This window comes from Symphodus melops (genome assembly GCF_947650265.1).
Source record: "Symphodus melops genome assembly, chromosome: 7".
Lineage (NCBI taxonomy): Eukaryota > Metazoa > Chordata > Actinopteri > Labriformes > Labridae > Symphodus > Symphodus melops.
The window spans coordinates 6,330,582-6,351,817 of NC_136697.1; the positions used below are offsets into that span (position 1 = coordinate 6,330,582).

Genomic DNA, 21,236 nt, shown 5'->3' on the forward strand with positions numbered 1-21,236 from the left:
TCTTCATGACTCTGCTTCAGAAACCAATCGGTGATGTCACTGAGACGACGTCTTTTATACAGTCTTTGGTTTCCTCAGTGAGGATCTGTGTACGTTAAACGTGTATGAAGTGTGACCTTTTTAGTTCTATGTAGAAACCTGTGTGTCTGATAGACATGAAGAATCAACAGTAAACACATTATCATCTCTAAAACACCTGTCCTTTCCATTAAGAAGCGAAGAAAAACAGCAGAGGATAGGGTCCACACACACACACACACACACACACACACACACACACACACACACACACACACACCAAAAGTCTGGGTCTGCACAACTGAACTGATGACAGCAGGCAGGACTTCAAAAGGTGAGACATCCCGTAACTCACATCAGTGTCCTGGCAATCCTTGACTTTTCCAACCAATCATACTTAAAGAATGCTCCGAGCAAACAACTCCAGCTGATCTGCGTGTGGTGTGTGTCCTCACGCTACTCTGCACAGAACATGGCGATCCACTGTCTTCTCTAAGTTCTCTTCAAAATAAATGACCTGGTGATTCCTCTGGTCACATATTGTGGGCTCATTGATGGTCAGTATTAGGAGGGTTTTTTAATCAATATGTTTTATGCACATTTTAGATTTTGACATTAGACCCTGAGTGGCAACAGTGAGAAGTAAAACTGTGGCAAAGGTGTTTAGTGCATTGCATTGTGGGTTTGTTTGCAGTAGCCAGTTCAGGCTCTGGCTCAGTGGGTGAAGTTGGATTTTTCTCAACTGGAATGTTGAGGGTTCGATCCCCAGATCGTGCAGCAATATGTTCGATGTGTTTAAGGACAAACCAGCTGCAAGATATGGGGATGGCCCTAAAGTGCTCCAGCTGCTTCAACAGTGGCTCAGGAGTGTGTATGTTGTGATGGTTGCTTTACATAGAGACCTCTGCCATCAGTGTGTGAAGATGTAGGTTTGAGACTGCTGGACTAGAAAAGCGCTGTGCAAGCTTAAGTCCATTTTGTTCCATGAGCAGCTGGGATACAGGACTTGTCTCCGAAGGCGAGAGTCTGACATACAGATGAGAAGGCCAGCCCATCTCAGCTGGCAGGGTGGCAATGATAGTCGGTTTGATGGCTTTTGGATAGAATAAATTGTCATTTTTATATAGATTTTAAGAATTAAACCATTATAAGCTGTAGCTCAGTTGGTTGAGTCGTCGTCTCTCACCTGCAAAGTCAAGGGTTCAGTCCCCGGCTGAGCATGTCCCATGTGTCCTTGGGCAAGACATGAATGGTGTGTGACCTGCAGTGTAAAAGCAATACAAGTAAATAAGAGCTCATTTTACCCTTTGATTGTTGGTGGACAATATCTTTTGAGTATTAAATAGAGCTACCACTCCACTTCTTTTCTGTCTTTACTAAAAAATCCCATTGAAACCCATAATGGAAAACCATTATCAAGCAATCCAGCAAGACTGTTTTTGGTATAGGTCCTGAAAGGTTGAGGATTTTAAAATGTAGTCAGAAAGGAGCAGATTGTCTTTTACCATGGATCTAATTAATGAACATTCGATTTAACTTTTTTTTATTATTATTTTTTAATTTTATTTGTTGTATTAATCCCAGAGGGGCAAATTCTGGTTCGCACTGTTATTCTCACACACGGGCCTGAATCACACACATGCACAAGCAGGGCCTGGTGACATAAATTAATGAAGAGATGTCAGAGTGTGCTGCTCCCACTGGAAGCACTCTGAGCTGGTGGGGGTTAGGTGCCTTGCTAAAGGGCTCGAGAAGCCCTGTCCACCTGACACCTGTCCAGCTCCTCGAACAACTTCCTTATTTTGATCCGCTTCAGAGCTTGAACCGGCAACCCTCCGATTTCTAAGTCCCGATGGACTGAGCTACTGCCGCCTCTGTTAGTTTTATAAGTTGTATAAACACTGTAAAGTGGCGACCTCAGATCTTTGACGCCCAACCAGGAACCATCTGACTTAAATTTTCCTGCAGCAGGCAGATTAACTGATTTTGCTAAATTGACAGATTTACGACGGCTTCCAATTGGACCTGTAACAATCTCTGAATGTCATCTCAGGATAAGCAGGCTGGCGCGTGCTGTAGAGATGAAATGCGAGATCTAGTTCCTCAGATGGATGTTGGGAAGTACAACCTGTTACAACAACGGAGAGAAAATACATTTCAATATGTTTTGAAAAATTTTAAGCTCTTCAAAATGTGCTTATTTTTTCCTGCCAACAGTTCAGTTGTCACTTCCAAGATGCGATGAATCACCTTCATGTTCTTTTTGAGATTCAAAGTGTCATTCACCTGCTCTGCTTCACTACTATCCTCAATCTGTTCAATATACAAAAGACAGATTTCTCTTTCATCACATATTTATCTCGCCAAATGCTGAGCACTGGAAACTGAAAGGATTTTTGATAAATAACTGCGTTGGAATCCGTGCTTGGATGAAAAACAACCTTTTTTCAGATACTTTTTCACACTCAATCAAAGATATCGTGTTGTGGTGAGTACGTCGTTCTGGGGAAGGTTTGCTCATTGAATCGGAAGATGTCCACTCTTAAAAGGCAGAAAAAGCTAATGTTGTAACCTGGACATAATGATAAAATGTCTCAGGAAGCCTTGACATTAAAAATGTAGGTGTTACAATTGTACTTTGATATGACTATTCTAGAACTTGTTTTCGAGGTCTGTTTGAAAAGATTGCCACATAACTCATCCCACATGAACCGCACTGAGTGTGGGACATCAATCCAGTTATATATCAACATGTGAGGCCTGAATTATCATCAGGCACGTTCTTGCACACTAGGCACCCACCCCAGTCTCACAAATTATTTTGATGTTTTATTTTATCATCTTGTCAGTCATACTGTTAGATATTCATACATATTCATACATTTTAGCTGGTACATTTGTGAATCAAATCAAAGATAAATCAGACAGGCACTTTTGGAGCAGCTCAAAGCAGCACAGGGGTCTTTGATGCATGCGTAGCTCAGTCACCCCTCATGTCAGAGAGTGTACAGCCACGCTGAGCTGATCTGTTTGTGTCTCTGAGTTTCAGACCGAAGTAAAAGAATAATCAAAAATCCCATGTACGCTTGGTTCTTTGTGTACAAGTGCAACAAACCTCCTGACCCTTGTGATAGAATAATTGGACCACATTTTTGGAAATGGTGCTCTAAACAGATTTTCCTGACAATGTGACTCACCACATCACCACTGCTTGACCCCTCATGGTGGGGCTTATGGGACGAATGAGGCTAGCATGAACTGAGGGTAGTTGGCAAAAGACAATGTTGGACAGAGATGAAAAGACCAAATCAGAAATTGAGTGTGTTTACAGGACTTGAGTATCCTGGGCTTTATTGGGGTTTTGAGTATCACATTTTTGTATTTGTGCATCTAACCATCATATTCAGATTTTAAGAAACCCGATTTTGCTACCTGGAGGATACCAGCATACTGTGGCATGTATACGCCTTACCCCGGTTTCTGACAGCTGCCAACACCAAGTGAGCCAAGTGACGTCACGCAAAACAAACATGACGGCCAATGAGAGCGTCTTATTCTGGAGAGAGGAAGAACTTTTATGTTTCCCTAATAAAACACAACATATAATAGAAGGTAGGCTATAATACAGAGCACACGGGCAAAATGAATACGGCCCGATCTGGCATGCATCCTGTTGAGATTGCTTCTTTTTTATTCTGGAATTACCAAGCCTGCTACTAAGTTGGAGCTGGATAGGTTTAAGATGTTTATGTTTGGAATATGAAGTGTTTGCATCTTTCTATTGTATGCATGTTCATAGGATGGAATTTTGGAAACGTGAGCAAGTGGGAGTGTTGAGATTTGTGCTCTCATTTCATTTTGTGTTGATATTATGCCCCTTCCTAATTTTTGCTTTTGATTTCTCTTTTCTTGTTACCTGTCACTTCTGACAAGTGTCATGTGATCAAACCTGTTTAATTACTGACCCTACAGGTGAACTTAACAAAAGTGTGTGGGCCCACAATGTGGGGGTTAACACAAAGAGAAATCCATGTACCTGTCTGTTTAACGTTGCGTAAGTGTTGTTCTGCTAACATCAGTGATCGATTGTCGACCTTTGTTGGATTGCTTTTTCTTTTACTTGTTTGGATGAACTGAGTTTGTTTTGGATGAGCAAACGGTCGCGTTGGCGGGTGTCTTGCTTCTTTTTCTGTGGACTAAAAAGACAATTTAAACAGAACTTTCATAGATCATGTTACGTTTAAGACTTTTTGTTAATTCTGGAATTCACAAAGTGGTAAATTAAAGGGATATTTTTGTTGCTATACATGTTTTATATATAAGCTACAGTGTTTGTGTTTTAAATTTCTAAATGTCCACGGTTTGTGCTGTAAAAAAGAAACGTGTGCCTGTGCAAACAAGGGTATAAATAACCAGGTTTCTCTGTGAGCATGTAAACATCATTTCCAGAATATGATCAAAACCGGGATACGGCTCATAATCGGGATACTCATGTAATGTAAACGCACTCATTATAATGTATCATAACAAGATTGTCCTGCAAAATGTATCACAGATCTGCTGTCTTATGATATCGCTGTCATTTGCCACTTTTCCCATATCCTCACGTATTGTGAGTTACCCTTGAGGTGCCACCCCTAGCATGCCCCCTTATGGTGCCACCAGGGGAGGTGAGAAAGAACAAGATATGTGGTTACCAGTTGTGGTTATGATTTTTCAGATTTGAATCTGGGCCACCTGCTTTGAGGACCACAGCCTCCGTACATGAGACACGCACACTAACCACTAGGCTCCTTCGCTTCTGATGACTAACGCATTGAAAAAAGCAGAACGGCCCAATCTGCACCAACCATGCTGGATTTGCAGACGTTGGAGAAAGTGGGTGCTTGAGTGGACGTTAACAGAGATAATATGGTTCAGTACCGTAAAATCTGCTTCATAAGACGCACTTTTATGTTTTCTTCTTATAAGTTGCTGTGTCTTATACACTGGTGCAACTAATGCACCTGTATAAAATGTAGAATTGTGTACTAGGAGCTGATTGCATGCTGTGCTGGAGAAGACGGTGACACTGACCAGTCTGTGCGACTTTTACACATCTTCTCTCCCTCATTCGGTCATAATCAAGCATTTAAAGGAAACGTGGTTCATCGGTCCTTAAATAACCTTGTCGAGTGCTGTTTTGATTGACAGAGTAGAAGTCTAACAGTGACCAGAGGATTCAGGCAGAGAGCTCAATAACCGTACTGGAGCTTGTAGGAGTGCAAACTCAGAAAAAGTGAAAACGGACGGAACTAGATCCCGTCGAATCACTTTACGCTCCACTTACTATGTCAATCAAAACTGTACAGCGAGTGAGGTCACTCACGCTACGTAAACCCCGAACCTCGAAACAATAACACCTCTCTCTTAAAGGTACAGTCCCTTGGTGGATGTCTCTGTCAGTCTTACTTGTGGGTCACACTGCAGTGCGATCTATAATCTGGATTCTATGATATATGCAAACCAGAGGTGTATTTTACAAATCTAAACCGTCTTAGACGATGAGTCACAGTGGTAACATACTTTAAATGAATTTCCCTGGATGTACAACAGGACAGAATTCGACAAATACTGTTTCCTTCGGTATTTTGAGTTCATAGTACCCGTCACAAATTGGCCTGAGGTGAAAATCCTCCAAATTGAATTTCATTTTTCAAACTGTCTTTCAGAAATCAACACACACGATGAAAATTGTATTCTGTGTACATTTGTAAGTCCTCTGGCCTTGACTCATGCCCATAAATGCCATGGCAGAACACCATGTTCGCAGGGTTACACTTGTCCTGACTAAGATATTTGTTTAGTCGATTAGGTGCATTTTCTGTTCCCCTGGCCAGCACGCCACCCACAGAAATCTTCCTCCCGTCATGTCAGTGCACAGCGGGTTCCCTCATACTGTTGTGAATGTGCTGTGCTGCAGTTCTGCTTCCTCTGGTGGTTTACAGAGGAGTCTCGCCGAAAAAAGATGGGCTTGACAGGAAAGATTGGCCAGATAAAAAGTAGAAGAGAGCTTTCGAACCCACAGTTTAACAACGTTATGTGTTTCAGTCCTGCACTGCTTCAGGTGCCAACGGCTCCAACGTGTTCTCATGACTTTGTGTTTTAGATAGGGCTTGTTAAAGAGTTCATGAACGGTTGGTCCCGAGCCAGTTTTTTGTTCCTTCAGCACGACTTAACAACATGAGAGAGAAGCAGCGAGGGAGTGAGAGCAGACACAGATATGAGTATGTGAGAATGGATCACCCATCTGTACTTGGCTAACAATTTTCTAATCACAGTCCGTTTGACAGTGCCAAAAGCAAAATACGTGACTTGACTTGACATCAGTGATTGAGGTGAGGCCAAACATGAAATACGGTTCAGGAGAGCAATGTAACAGATTTTTTTTAACAGTGAATTCCTGTCTGATAACTTTTTGTTTTGTGCTTTGGTTTTGGCCATCCTTTCTGTTAACTTTGTCCGATGAACTACAGAGGTCTGAGTCTACTTACTTGACTTTTATCTCTACAATGATCAGGTCAAAAAAAAAGCCAGCTGTCTAATCAGGGCATCAAATCTGATTTATGTTCAAGTTAAAATAACAGCGAGGGCACATGAATTGTCTGAACCTTGAGTACCTTGTGGAGAAGGCTTTGTTTGTGTATTGTTGATCAAAGTGGAACCAGAAGGTGAACTATGGGTTGCGATGGTTGTTGACTGTTCATCGTTGAATCCCTCTCAAAAAAGTGTCCTGTTTATCTCTGGGTTGATGTAATAACTGTCCAGTAGTCTGCACTGGTTATACCTTCAGACTGTGACTTCACACTTCACAGCATTACCTCCAATCCCCACATGCGCTCGGTCAAGGTGTTTGGTTCGTCTCCGTTCTGGCTGTGGAGCTGATAAGTTTCACTTTATTTAATGTGTGTGCTTCCACTGCAGCTCAGCTCTGATAGTCCAGAGCACTCAGGAGCAGATACGCTGGCTTTTATTTTTTGCATCAATTTAGATACCAATACAACATCAAAACATCCGGTTTATTTTCAGAATAAAATGTGTTGTTACACGGCTGGTACAGGAGGTGAAGCTAGCTGGCTGTAAGTCCCAGGATAGCTGGTTAGCATCAGTTAGACAAAGTGGGGGAATTCCACATGGCACTTTCTGTTTTACTGCAATAGACCCTCCAAAGCCAGCTATATATCCTGATCACACATGACCGGTTAAATGTAGGCTCTCCTGCACCTGACTTTTACATGTGGATTATACAGAGTTTTATACCACATACATCGTATTTTCTCTTTGAGAGTGACATCTCAGAACTTCAAGATCACGCCAAACCAAATGTTACTTTCTTTTCTGAGGATGTTTTGTTGCTGCTTGTTTTGACGTAATGCTGATAAAGTTACAGAAAGTACGACCTTGAGTCCTGATGTCAGGTTTTATTTTGAAACTGTCTGACTTCCTGTCTGGGTTGTCCTATTCTTTACATCAAAAATAGACTCTCAGCCTATTTGAAATGGCCGTATTGGCGCTGCTGGCACGGAGACGGACCGCAGCGCTTACTGTGGAAACACGATCATTGACTAGAGAGGCAGCGAACTCTGGCGGCGCGCGTGGCGCTGACGGACCGCGGCGTGCACGGAGTATGTGGAAATTGGGGGTTAGACCTTTCGTGTTTGGTTCTCCTGATCTATCACAAGTCACTCCAAGTTTTAACTTTACTGTGACTGACTTCTAAGCAACAGGCATCAAAAGGTGTTGAAATACTGGTAGAATTAACATATTTCCAGACTTGGTTCTCCAGTGTGGTCTCTTACACTGTTTCTTTTTCAAACGCCTCCTTACTTCCTAGACAGATTTTTCAACCAGCAATTAATATGCTAAGTGGTGCAAAGCCTCACAATGTCACGTTTCATTTACATCTGCAGCATGTTTATATCTTTCAGCCGTGTGTCAGTCTGTGCGCTGGGTAAACACTTTCCTCTGACAGCTGCTGCACACCGTTTTTCATCATCCGCTCTCCCTCGCTGCCTCCATGGCACTCAGCCTTCTGTTTACCAGCTGGTGGCGCAGGCAGGGTCGGCAGGGAAAGACGTAGGTGACCACCTCAGAGCACCCATCGTTCACACGTGCGGGCACACGTATTAGCACACACTGAGGGAGAGCTCATGTGGAGGGAAAGCACAGGTGACCACCTAAGGGCGGCCATCACTTCACACAAATATATTTTATAAATACACACCGACAGGCGCTGCTTGTGGAGCGGAGGGTCACAGATGACCACCTCAGAGCAACCATCACTTCACACGCCCACACACGCATACAGACAGAGCTGTCTTTCGAAGCGGAGGGTTTTTCCCCTTCCAGTGAAACGCACAGCTTGGTGGCCAAATGCCCTCTTGACGTAGGCAGTGCCAGCTGGGAAAACATAGCGAGCCGTACGTGTCACCACCAGCCAGGGCAGCAGGAAAGAAATCCTGCAGAGGAGGTGTGACCGAAAGGTTCGCTCCTCTCTCATGTGTGAGACTCTGGTCAACAAAGGCGTTATCTGACTCAGTCACGTGTTCATGGGAGAGTTTAATTCAACCTACTCCAGCCCCTCAGAAAGTTAAGAATGCCACGGCTGACTAAAAGCTGAAAACGATTCTCCCAACCGAAGCTCTCATTACTCAACTCTTTCCTTTATTTTCAGTTCATTACAGAAACATCGGCTGTGAAAGTGGGCCTACAGGAATGCTAAATGGCTTCTCAGAAGACCTGCGTAAACTTCATCTGTTCTAGTTGTAATATTGATTGAGCTGCGGCCAATTTCTTCGTTGTTTTTTGTGACTGTGACTGAGAGCAGGTGTGGTGTTAGCATCGTGATCGCAGCATGTTCGACTGATGTAACAATGTTGAGTTAAGTTGATGGTTTCTTCAGTTTGTTTATTAGCAGTGTCTGTCACACTCCAGTGGTGTCATTGGTCAAAAGTCGTTGTGCTGAATGAATCTAGCCTAAATCCAGAGGGCGTGCGGTGACACCTGTCGCTCACTTACACTACTAAAAAGAAAGGACGAGAATGCGACTCGGGATGAAATAAATAAGATCAAGTGGAGATAATCTGTGTGTATCTTTTGAGCTATTTGCTACACTAGGTTCCACCAAGAAGTAAATCAATTCTGGTTTTGTTATTTAAAATATGAGAACAGGAAGGCTAAGCCCTGTTAACACATTACTACCTCCGGCCCCCACTCAATCGTCGAGACTCACATCATAACTATGGTCATACAACAGCTGTGGCTTAGTGTGTGGAGTCTCTCCATCGACTACATGCAGCTACCTGTCCGACCCCAGTGTAAATGTGTATGAATGGGATAAACTTAACTAGCCGTTCTTGATAGATACCCGTGTCCAGCTGGTTCTCAGCAGAAAGAGGTCGCCCAGAGGAATAAAAAGCAAATCGGCAGTCTCCTTGTTTTTTTCTGAGTGCTCCACCTTTTTTTTATGCAGCTGCTCCGAGTGAATGTAACTTGCACTCTTTTCCAGATGTACGATATTCCCTGCAGTTTTGCTGCTTTCAGATCGTTCGTGTCTTGTACCCATATCCTCTTAGCTCCATTTGAATAATCAATCTTAATTATAAAACAGCAACAGTGGATTTTGTCAACAGACCGTTGTCATGGAGACGAGATGGACGTGCAGCACTTTTCTTTTCAGCGAACAAACGCTTCATTGATGATTGTGATTCATTCAAGCACTGCAGCCGGGACAGAAATGCTCGGTGGACACGGAGCCTTACACTGCAGCCTCTACCATCAGTGAGAGCTGTGAGCTGCTGTGTAAAAGCATTTTAAGTAGTCAGAGAACTAGAAAAGATTTTTACCTGTCCAAGTCCACAGTCTACCCTTCACGATGTGTGTAAGAGTTTGTTCAGACTCTGAGCTGTTTAAACTGTGAGGCAGTTTGATCCCAAAGATCGGGGAACAAAATCACTTGATTCCCAACGTCAATGAGCTTCAAAGTTTTCTTTTGCAGCACCAACAATGATTTATGTATTTTACGACTGTCAGGTAAATCTCTCTTGGCTACGGGTGTCTGTGCACTGTTTGACTGGTTATATGTACAACTTCACCTCTGTTTTGACGTGACTGTTAATACATTTAAATGAAAGCCAAAATGATACTCCTTTATTGAGGTTGATTTATTCTGAAAGCTTTTCTCATGGGTGACATAATGCTGGAGGTTCAAAACACCAACCATCAGTTATCCAAAATTCCTGTTTTCCACACATATTCCAACTCTTCACTCGAAATAGAACATTGTAAATTTGTCCTGCCCATGAGTTTCACATCACTCATGTTTTATTGGGGTTTTTTAAGGTTCTTGTGTGTGATTGTGCGTCTTTTGTGTGACCTCGAAGATGACGTAGAGACTCTTTAATGCAGAAGGTCGAAGAGGTAGACCTCGGTGTGAGAGAAGCTTGTTTTTCCTGCACAGCTACAGACGGGTGTTTGAAATCAGCTGGGGAAAAGTGCATGTACGGTGAATGGGGAACACTTCTCGTCCTCAGTAGCTTCCTTCAAGGTGATGCACGAATATGTCGGTGTACCTGGAACACGCTGTTCTTTTTTGCCTGTTATCTGAATAATTTCACAGCTTTGTCCCTCAATGAATTTTCTTTCCCACTTATTCTGACCCAATGTGAACTATACCTTCATAACACCAAGGCTCAAGAGCACTTATAAACATTAACAACTGACCCTTCTGTGAGGACAGGCCCCACCTGCATGTTGTAGCATGTCCGCTTACAGTTTAGCAGAGAGGTAGAAATGTCATGTTACATCGATTTGAACTTTTAACAGGCATGCCTTTGTTCTGCATATACGTCATTCAGCCCCGGGGAAACAGACATGTCCTTATTTGAATTCAATAAGTCATGCACCATGTTTACATCAGAGGTAAAACGTTGTGATCGGAGACATTAGCCTGTCCTGGGACCAACACAACCAGACACGGCCTGAAAAATGTTCAGAAAACAAACATTTAAAAGCACTTGCTCAGTCGTGGTTTGTTTTTTTTTACTCCTCTGGGTCACTGCTTTGTGGTTTGTTCCTGCTCTTTAATGAGTATCGAATAAAAGTGCAGGAGGTCCAGAATAAAGCTGCAGGTATGGCTCTCAGTGTGATCAAACATCAGTGAAATGCATGAGAGCCTGTCGTGGTTCCAAGTTGAACGAAATGTTTGTTTTGTTTTCTTCGGCCATACACAACAATATTTGGCTTATGTTTGCTGCTATCGACTTGCCGCTAATATCACAGGTCGGGGGTTCGATCCCCAGCTCCTGCAGCCACCTGTAAATGTGTCCCTGAGCAAGAAACTTAACCCTAAGTTGCTTCTGCTTCCCCAGTTGGGTCAAAAACAATGTGAGCACGCCCCTGCTAATGGGCATCCAAATGATGAACAAGTAAGAATTCTCAAACCGTGTTTTAGCTACACTCAAGAAGGCGGCAAAACTCATTTTTAAGTTTAGAGTTTAAGCTATAGTCCAGCTGCAGATTTGATTGGTTGATTTAGAAAATATAAGAAGAACGCAAGAAACATCCTGAAGATTCTTGCGGGGGAAAACTGATCTACAACCCTGAGCTTTTAAATGTTACATTTATCTCACACTGTTCATGCATTACATTGGACTCCCATCCCGCATGTGTCACTAATGACAACACACATTTTGTCTTTCTCTTTGCTGCAGAAACCCTTTTGAGTTTTGTGGATGACATCTTGTCGGGGGCCAGGTCTCCATGCGTGATGTTAGGGGACATCCCCAACCTCCTGTCCTCCTCCATCAGCATGATCATCCGCTGCCTGGAGCCCGACACCACCTACATGTGAGTTCTGACTTCTGTTTTTCACCTGCAGGTAGACTGAACTGCCTGAAGTAAAGAAAACAGGGACTGGATTCAAATCAACAAGTTGCACTGTCCGATGTATTATGAGCGGCTTCTTTTCTTTATTCATACACATTTTAATATGAAACTTTTTTGTGTGTTTTAAACTGTAACAATAAACCACGAAAAAAAACAGGATGCATACGAAAACACTGATGTTAGATTTGACTGCTCATGCACAATATCGTCCCACAATGCATTGTGCAAGGCAAGAGGACCGAGTGGCTCCTCACAGCTGGAAGAGTTTAGAGTAATTGTATTGTGGTGAGACGGATCCAGAAAGACCAAAGAGAACAAACACAAAATCATCTTTGGAAAAACATTAGCTTTTTCTCTCTGCTCAGTTTAATTGGCAGTGTCAAGTTTGATTGACACCTCATGCTGCACATATTGCATCATTTCCTGTCAGAATAAAACAGTAACGTTCATTCTAATCTCTTGTAAGCTAACTGCAACAACAGTTTAGCATAGGATTAGTACTTATACCGACAGTGTATGCATTCATGACGTTTGAATATTGCAGAAATGTGTTCTGAGATGAGCATATCACCGGCCGAGCTTTAGCCAAAAACATGCAAAGGGATGTCTTTACAAAGGTTAAGCTTCAAGCTAGCACATGATAGGCAGAGGAAGGACACGGCTAATCCGGCTTTTACATTTACATGAACCTTCTAACATCTTTGGTCTTACATTAATTGTTGATGTATTAATTCATTCAATCTGTGCCTATGTAGCCCCAATGCATAACAAATATTATGAAAAGAGCAGAAAAAAAGACCTTACTCTTTGTTATATTATCTAAAAAGATCAAACAGCAGTCCATCATGAGCACCCGGTAACATTCAGCAAAGTTACAGTGGGAGGAGAAAACGTTGTTTCAGAGGCAGAGACTCATGATGAGCAGACGTCTGAGTGTGTGGAAGTGGGATAGAGGGAGATGCAGGAAGAATGTGACGGAGACAAACGGAGAGAACAATGAATAAGATGTCCAAGTGAAGGCCTTGCATACTATACTAACCACTTAACTTTTACGCTTCTCAGCAGGCTTATTTTAGAGGAGGTTTGATGTGGAATGAGGTGTTAGAAAGGAGGCGAAGTTTGAAGGCTGCGGTCATTGCTTGAAAAAATAATTCTTTGTTTGAATTCTGCCACTAGGTGGCTCTCAATCACAACGTTAACAAAAGATGAAGCGGTGGCTGGCGGGGAATCATGGGAGTGATTCACCCTGCTACTCCTCCGCGATGAATACAAACTCAGAGTTGAGAGTCGTCATGACGACAGGGCAAAACCGACCTGAGGAAGAGAAAATGTTTACTTTTTTTGATGATGTATCTGAGTATAATCTACAATTTTATCAAGTCAGCACATACAGTATCAGTCCGGCAGCTTTCAGTAGTTCCCGCTTCCATATGCAGCATTCTTTGACGCAACACCTGGGGTTTCCATGGTAACGATAAACACGTCCCGTATGTGATGGCAGCCTCCCCGTAAGATACAATTGTAAAATGAAGTATTTCTCTGGCTTTGATAACTGTTGGAAGTATTTGAGGGGATGTCAGAAATTAGTTTAGTCAGTGTAAACATTTTACACCTTTAAATGTCTCAGTGCTCTCTACAGAGACAGAATGAGAAAATAAATCAGTCTCGTTTCTGTTCTTACAGCTCTGTATTCTATCTCCTCGTGTTTGTGTGGGAGAGAAGAACTTTTCACATGTGGCCAGTATGTCGCACTCACGCACGCACACACGTCAAATCATCAGAAGCTCAATCGTCGAGGCCACACGCGTGAAAGACACAACGTAAGAAAAGAAAACAGAGTTAGCAGTGAGAACATTTATGAAAAAGGCAGAAAAAATATCAAGAGGGACGTACAAGGGGGGAAAGAGTAAGTATGAGTAAATCAAGAAAAACTAGGAGAGAAGAGGACAGAGGAGCCTCTACGTATGTGGGCTGAGTGAGCGGCTGCACATGCCCTTTTAATCCCAGCATCGATGGGGCTCCCGCTCTCTCTATCCTGTCTGGCAGCTCATTCATCTCTCTGAGCCGAGGCCTCGTCGCTCCCTTCAAGGCGCCACACTCTCCTTACATCTTTTCCGTAGAGGCCGGGGCCCGGTTTGCATGGTAGAAGGGAAATGTATAGCGTGGGGAGAAGTACGTGTATGCTATAATGTAAGAATGACACAAAGAAAGAAAACGTACCCTGCGGCAAATGTTCAATCTCTAAAGGCAGGCTGGAGAAATGATAAAAATGATGAAATATTCCCGTCTGCCATTCTCTAATCCGCTCATCTATTAATGCAGTTGTAATAAATGTATTTGCCTTCCCTTTGGTTCTCCCTCCTCTGTCATACATGCTTGGGTGCAGTTTGTGGTTCCCTCACTAGGTGGAGCTACTCATTCAGTGAAGTGACTGTAAAAGAGTGCTCAGCGTCAGTCTGGCACATGTGAGCGTCCAGTATTGATCATGCAGGTTCTGATCTCCAGTAAAAACAGTCATTCATTACAAAGACAGCGGCATGAAATGGAGCAGCATCCAGATGTTTTTGCCTCCGTTTTATTTTTGTTACAGTCAAATATCATCACTGGACATTTTGAATGAGTGTATCAGTATCGACTTCATGTAATAGAGAGGGGTTTGAACTGAGGGAGTCATTCATCACATACTGCTAAAGAGACAGAGCAGGCCGTCAGCACCACTTCAGCAGATGAACCCGTTCGTAGAGGTTTTAACAGGACAGCTCTCTGAACCAGGCGGCCCAGGTTATGGTTGACTGAAAGGGCTCAACGCCTATTTTTTGAGTCTGTCAGGGCCCTTGGCAAAAAATAAATGAGGGGACCCTCAAACCAGGGTTCATCTCCCATCATGTCTGCCAGTTTCCCCATGCTTACTACTCTTCCTACTTCTTCCCGTTTTGTTTTTCTCTCCTACAAATAGATAACTCTGTTTCATTTTCTTTGTTGACTTTCATAGATAAATTAGTTTCTCATGGCAATAATGCGTGCAGCGCTTAGCAGGGCAACAAGAGTTAGTGCTGTCAGACGGGGGGCCCCCTTAGGGAGGTTTGCCTCATTTTGGGCTGCTGCTTTGGTGTAGGTGCAGGTCCCCCCACCCAACTACTTATCTGGGACCCCGAGCAGTTGCCTGCTGACAAGCAGCGCTTCTGGTGATGATCATCTCACCCTATTAATATTGTATCACTGTTATCTGTGTTTATTTGTTCATTTATTTATTCATTTATTTTTTTAATATGGCAGAGACACGCAGTACTGATCAACAATTTCCCAATGCACTGCACCACAGCATGTCTTTTCCAATGCCTGTTCCTGCCTTCAGTACAAAGGGGCAGTTCTAGGGACTTGGTTTGGGAACCAGAGGGATCGGGTCGCTTGATCATGTCTGGTGCGGACCGAGCAAGTTGGTCTGGTCGCTGGAGAGGTGCCAGTTGACTTCCTGAGCACTGCTGAGATGCCTTGAGGGCGCTGAACCTCCAACACCTGGGGCACTCCTTCATGTCCATAGGATCCAGTGTAAAACATAAATAAAGAGAGCACGCCAACAGACAGAGCTGGTCCATGTTACAGTTAGCTGACAGTTGTAAGAAGCGTCAGGACTTATGAGCACGCACAGATACAAACATGTGCCTATCTAACACCTACACATGACGGCACCGTTGATGTTTCAAGACATCCTTTATGTCATTTTAAAATAGCAGCGCTGCGTTTTTCAGTTTTGGCAGGAAATGTATTCCATGTTCGCTCCCTTTATATTAAAGGACATCTGGCCAAAGGAGGTACTGCAGTTTGGTACTCTACTGTTCCCTAATGTGATGTTCCTGGTTTAAGATCTAAAGGCTTATAAGGGTCACACCGGGTCACAGAGAACCCAGGGGCCATGTCATCACTGAGTATAAGATTTGTGTTTACAAGTACAATGCAGGGGTCAACACGTGTTAGCATGTTTAGGTGGAGGGATCTTATGGGCCTGTGTGTTCAATATGTTTAATGCATGCTCTTTTGTCATGGATGGAGATGACCATGTGACCCTGAGATGTCACAATGGCTGCAGGTCTGAGAATCAATGCATGCAAAAAAAAAAAAAATAGCCGCATGTTCTGCAGTCTCCAATGAGTGCTCACATCTATTTTAAGTCAGGAAAGTTAGTGGGGAAAAAAACTTGAAAACTGACTCTAAATGTTCTGTGTTGTGGAGGGCGACCCACAGGGGGGAGAGAGTGAAAATGAAAATGAAGTTGCAGCTTTATGTTTTTCTCACTGTTACAGTCCTAAAGGTGGAGATTTATGAAATGTGACGAGAGTTGCAAGATGATATTGTACATGTGCAACCTTTGTCAAAAGCAGATAAACATGTGATCCTAAATAAAGATGTTTCTATCACTCACAAGCAGCAGCAGAATTATAATTTCAGTGTGTGTTTGTGTGTGTGTGTGTGTGTGTGTGTGCGCAGGTTCAGACTGTGGGCGGTAGACAACACAGGGCGCCGTTCCAGTCCAAGTGAGGTGACCATCAAAACACCGTGTCCCACTGTGGATGACGTCAAAGCTCAAGGTGAGGGGAGAGACACAGAACATGAAGCATCCTTCACACTCAGTGTATGTCACAGGCTCTGCTCGGACAGGACCTGTATTCCATGAAGGGACAAAAATAACCATGGATTATACAGTATACAGGTATAATGCTACATTTCCAACCACCGTCTGTGACGAGATGGACGTGGTCTTTTTAGCTGGGCGGGTCCTGCAACAATTGAACCACAAACAGAAACCAGAAAAAAGAACGTATAACAGAGGTGAAATAATGAGAGAGATTTGTTATTAACACATATTCACAAGTGTGCGCTTCACACTTTTAATCACCTCAAATCAACTGAGCGTTTTTAAGGATAAACTTTATTGAGGGAAATGTGGTTGTTACAGCAGCCCTGAAAAAAAAAACAGGAAAACAGAAATATAAACGACATCAATGGCAAAAAAGTTGAGAAAAAACCCCCCAAGCTATAAGCAAGTTTACATGAATGAAATAAAGGGAGAAAAAATACAATAGGATTAAATAACACGAGGCATAAACACTATGTAGACTTTCACTTGTGGAAAGACAGATCAGATTGAAAGCACACACTGTGTAACATTAATGCTATTGGTGATTATTATACATCAGAGTCATGAGGCGGTGATGCTGTTAAACCGTCTGACTGCAGATTGAATAAAAGACTTAGGGTAGCGCTCAGTCTTGCAGGGTGCTCAGCCACCTCCTCCACAGAGTCCAGAGGACAGTCCAGGACCGAACCGGCCCTCCTGGCTGAACAAACAGCTTTTGAAGGCAACCGCCCAAAGTGCTTCACTGGACAACTGATAGCAACAGATACAATTAAGAAAGACGCAAACAAGAAAGAAGCTGATGAAAAAATAAAAAGATATCCAGTAAAAAAGACATTGAAATAGTAATACCCAACAAGAAAATTAAAATGTGTAATCAGAAGGCAGATTAAACAGGTCGCTGTGTGAGTCCCTCTTAACCCCTAGAGAGCTCGTCATGTCGATGCTCGGATTCAGACTCCTCATTGTGGCTCACTGCAATTTGTTTTGCAGCAGGAGCACACAAAAGACAACAAACACACAAGGACAACATCACCGCAAAGTGAGACAACTCAACGTCAAACAACATGCACCATCGCGGTCAAATCAGTCAAGAGCACAGACCAAAATCCCTTCTTTGTTTATGTCACTCAGAGGCATTGACAAGGATGAACCCTTTAAAAACAGCTGCGGTCGAGTCATCCTTTTCTGAGAGGCTTTTTTTTGTTTGATAGCTGCATAAAAAGAGAACTACCATGATCCATATGTCTAGTGATGAGAGCAAGAGGTACAATTGCAGCATCTTTTTGTGATATAAATAAAAGCATGCAGACATTGTAATGAACTGTTGTGCTTCCGGCTCACTCTGTTCATTTTGAATGCTCGGAAATACGTGACTGATGTGAAATATAATACTTGAACTCGTAGCCTCTGTTATTCGTATTTAAACGGCCTTTTGAAGAGCAACAAATGGATAAGTAACTAATCTGAAAGTCATTAAAAAACCATTTCCCTTTCTAAGAAAGTCTTTAACTGCTTTCTCTTTCGAGGGATACGTGAGTGATTGAGTCGTTCAGATTGTAACTAATCTGCCTGAAGAATAACATCTGTTTGAGTCATCTGATGACAAGTATGATGTCTGTAGAAAACAAAAAGAAGAAGAGAGTATGACTTTCTTTTATTGAAGGTAAAATCATCCTGGGGAGTGGAATGAAGAACAGGAACACTGTTTATTAAGCTGCAACATCCGATCAATTAGGCATTAAACAGAATCACATTGAGCCATTCAAAAGACTTTAAAATGTTTACATCAGAAAAGTGCATCAATTGAGGTGGACGTGGGAAACATGTTTGATTTCCACTTTGAGAGGTTGATTTGATTAACCATAAAGTCTGCTTTCTGTCCTTCTGCAAAAATGTTTAGTTTTTTTTTTTTTTAATTCCTGAACTTATTATGAAGCTTTTCTCATTTTGGAGAAATGATAGGACCTCGACAGAATAAACAGTAGCCATGTCAAAGTGAGGTGTGTAAAAGGGAAAGGTAAACATAAGTTAGCTTCTTCCTTCTCCTTCTTTGAACATGCAGAAACCTTTAAATTCCTTATTTTCTGTTTAAAAAAAAAGGTGAATTATGTTTTATTGCTGAAGCCCATTTTCAAAAATAATTTATTTAAAATCAGTGAATCAAACAGTTCTATAGTCAGAAATCAGAGAGAGAGGGGAACAGGAGCCACAGGTCGGACTCGAACCTGGTACAGCCACCTGGAGGACCAGCGTCTACACATCGGACTACGAGATTTAAGATTTAAGTTACCTCTGCCAAGTTGACAAACTAATTATTGACCCTTAAGAGACAAGTGTCTGCCCATGTTTCGAGCACAAACCAAAATAAAAGGAGATTGAACGAAACAGTCTGGGAATGTTTTCTACATGAGAGCTTCTGTCTGGATTTTTAGGAACTGGTATCTTGTTCCTTCAGAAACACACAGCAGATCGTTATTTCATGCTTCCTTACTTAACACACATTTTGAACAAATAGTTTATTATGGTTTTGCATGCGAGAGCAAAACCAGAGATAAGAAAGAAAGAGAAATACTAAATTTGTATACCTCTCCTTTTCCACAACTTTAAAAAGAGACAGATGAGACGACAAACAAAGAGGGTGCTATTACTGAGGTCTGTTATGGCTGTTGACCTCGACACTTTCCTTTGCGTCTTCCAATGCAGAAATCGCCGATAAGATCTATAACCTGTTCAACGGATACACCAGTGGAAAAGAGCAGCAGACGGCCTACAACACTCTGATGGACCTGGGAGCGCCCACGCTGCACCGCGTGCTCTACCACTACAACCAGCGATACGAGAGCTTCGGAGAGTTCACCTGGAGGTGTGAGGACGAGCTCGGGCCGAGGTACAGTGAATACTCACTTCCTGTTTGTCTCTTTAGAGATTCTTCTGGGGCTGACTGCTCTGAGAGCAAAATGCTGCTCTCTCAGATCTCAAGGTTCTGAATGAATGACACAAAAGCACATCTCACATTTGAGTTGTTTTTGCAATCACTGACTTATAGATCATATTGTTTGCCTTAATGCAGAGGCCATCAAGTCTCTCTGGTAGTTGACTTATCATGTCATGAAACCTACTCGTATCATGAAGACCCATGAGAGGATGTAGGATAGGACGCTCTTCATAAACTTCAACCTAATTGACATGTCAGGCATGCCACTGTTCATTCTTAGGCCACATATGTCAAGGTGCTTAAAACAGCAGGTGGATGCACTTGTCTAAAGAGGGGCTGAAGGATTGGTTGTGCTTGTTCGGCCACTAGAAGACAAGAAAGGGATAGTGCATTTTTTTGGATGTTGGCAAGTAGATTTGACACATTGGTTAGCGTCTGCAGGCTTTTATCTGAACACAGATATCTGATGGTTGTTGTTGATTTTATTTTCAATATTTCTTGGGGAGGTCCTTTTTTAAGCCCATATTGGGTTTTTTAACCTCTCTTGTTTAATGTTTTCTTTTTTTGTGTAACTGTAACTTTTTTGGTGCAAATAAACAAATAACAGTGTGCCAAGAGCCTCGCCGATGCATCCTCCATCATAACATTTAAGGAGGTGGCTTCTCCATACTGTAGGTTCAAGGCCACCTGTTTTTATTGTTAATCCTATGGTGGAGATGGAATCGGCTTTACTTGCCATATAAGGAATCAGTCTTCAGCAACTGAGCTCTCATAGTACAAAAAGTACAACACTAAATATAAAGAGAGTATGTGATGCTGTAAGAGAGGGTTTCTACATGTGAGGTAGAGTTTTTACAGTATTTATATTAAAGATGTGCAAAGAGTGATGAGGATAATACTGCTGTATTTACATGATTAAGTTATTGAAGCTTTTTTATAAACGTCACGGCGTGTGTGATTTCAGCGACAGGTCTGACTCTGAGTGACAGCCTGGAGGAAGAAAGTGTTCTTATGACGGCTTGTTTTGGCGTACAGAGATCTGTAACGCCTGCTGGAGGGGGAGGAGCTTGAACTAACAAATTGGACACAGAAGTATGAATTAGGCGCCAGATTTTTTTTTATCGCCATATGTGGGCCTATACAACAGTTCCCTTACCTATGAATCCATGTCAGTGTTTTATCACTTTGAAAGCTCGCTCACACCTAACACTGTGAGGCTTTTCTAAAAATCCTTTTCATTATGTTTTTTCTTTCATGTCAAAAGTAAAGGCACATTAAAAAGAAGCCGCCCAGCTTTCTTAAAACCCAGACGCCCCAACAAAACCAAAACAAAGGTAACCCGGTACAACCAGAGCATTTCCTTTCAATTCTTTTCAAAGCAAAACCCCAATTTTATTCCCAATCACCTTTTTTTTTTTTTTTTGCGCCTCCACTGTTCACTCAAACAGCCACATCTCCATGGTATCCGCCCGCTCAGAGCACGCCAGAGTCCAAATCTTGTTTTGGTTCTCACAGGAGGACAGATGTTTCGCTCCAAGCCACCAAAGTGCCGTCTTTCATCCTGGGTGGTTGTTTGTGTAATTTCGATTTACAGATGAACCTCACTCAATCTGAAACATCGGGAAACGGAGTGATCTTGACCTCTAAGACATCCTCCTCCAATTAAAACACGCACAAACAAGAACAGCCCTGAAACTCCGGCTAACAAACGAGTACCTGAAG

The 21,236-nt window shown here is 42.5% G+C and overlaps 1 protein-coding gene across 11 annotated transcripts in view; it reads left to right on the plus strand.

Annotated features, from left to right (window-relative positions):
• astn1 (astrotactin 1) overlaps positions 1-21,236 on the plus strand; it is a 393,364-nt gene that overhangs the window by 363,446 nt on the left and 8,682 nt on the right. For all 11 annotated transcript variants that reach the window (XM_079347778.1, XM_079347781.1, XM_079347782.1 and 8 more), the window contains 3 exons: positions 11,769-11,904; positions 16,429-16,529; positions 19,283-19,466. In XM_079347778.1, coding sequence (XP_079203904.1) covers positions 11,769-11,904; positions 16,429-16,529; positions 19,283-19,466 — 421 coding nt within the window. The remainder of the gene's footprint in view (positions 1-11,768; positions 11,905-16,428; positions 16,530-19,282; positions 19,467-21,236) is intronic.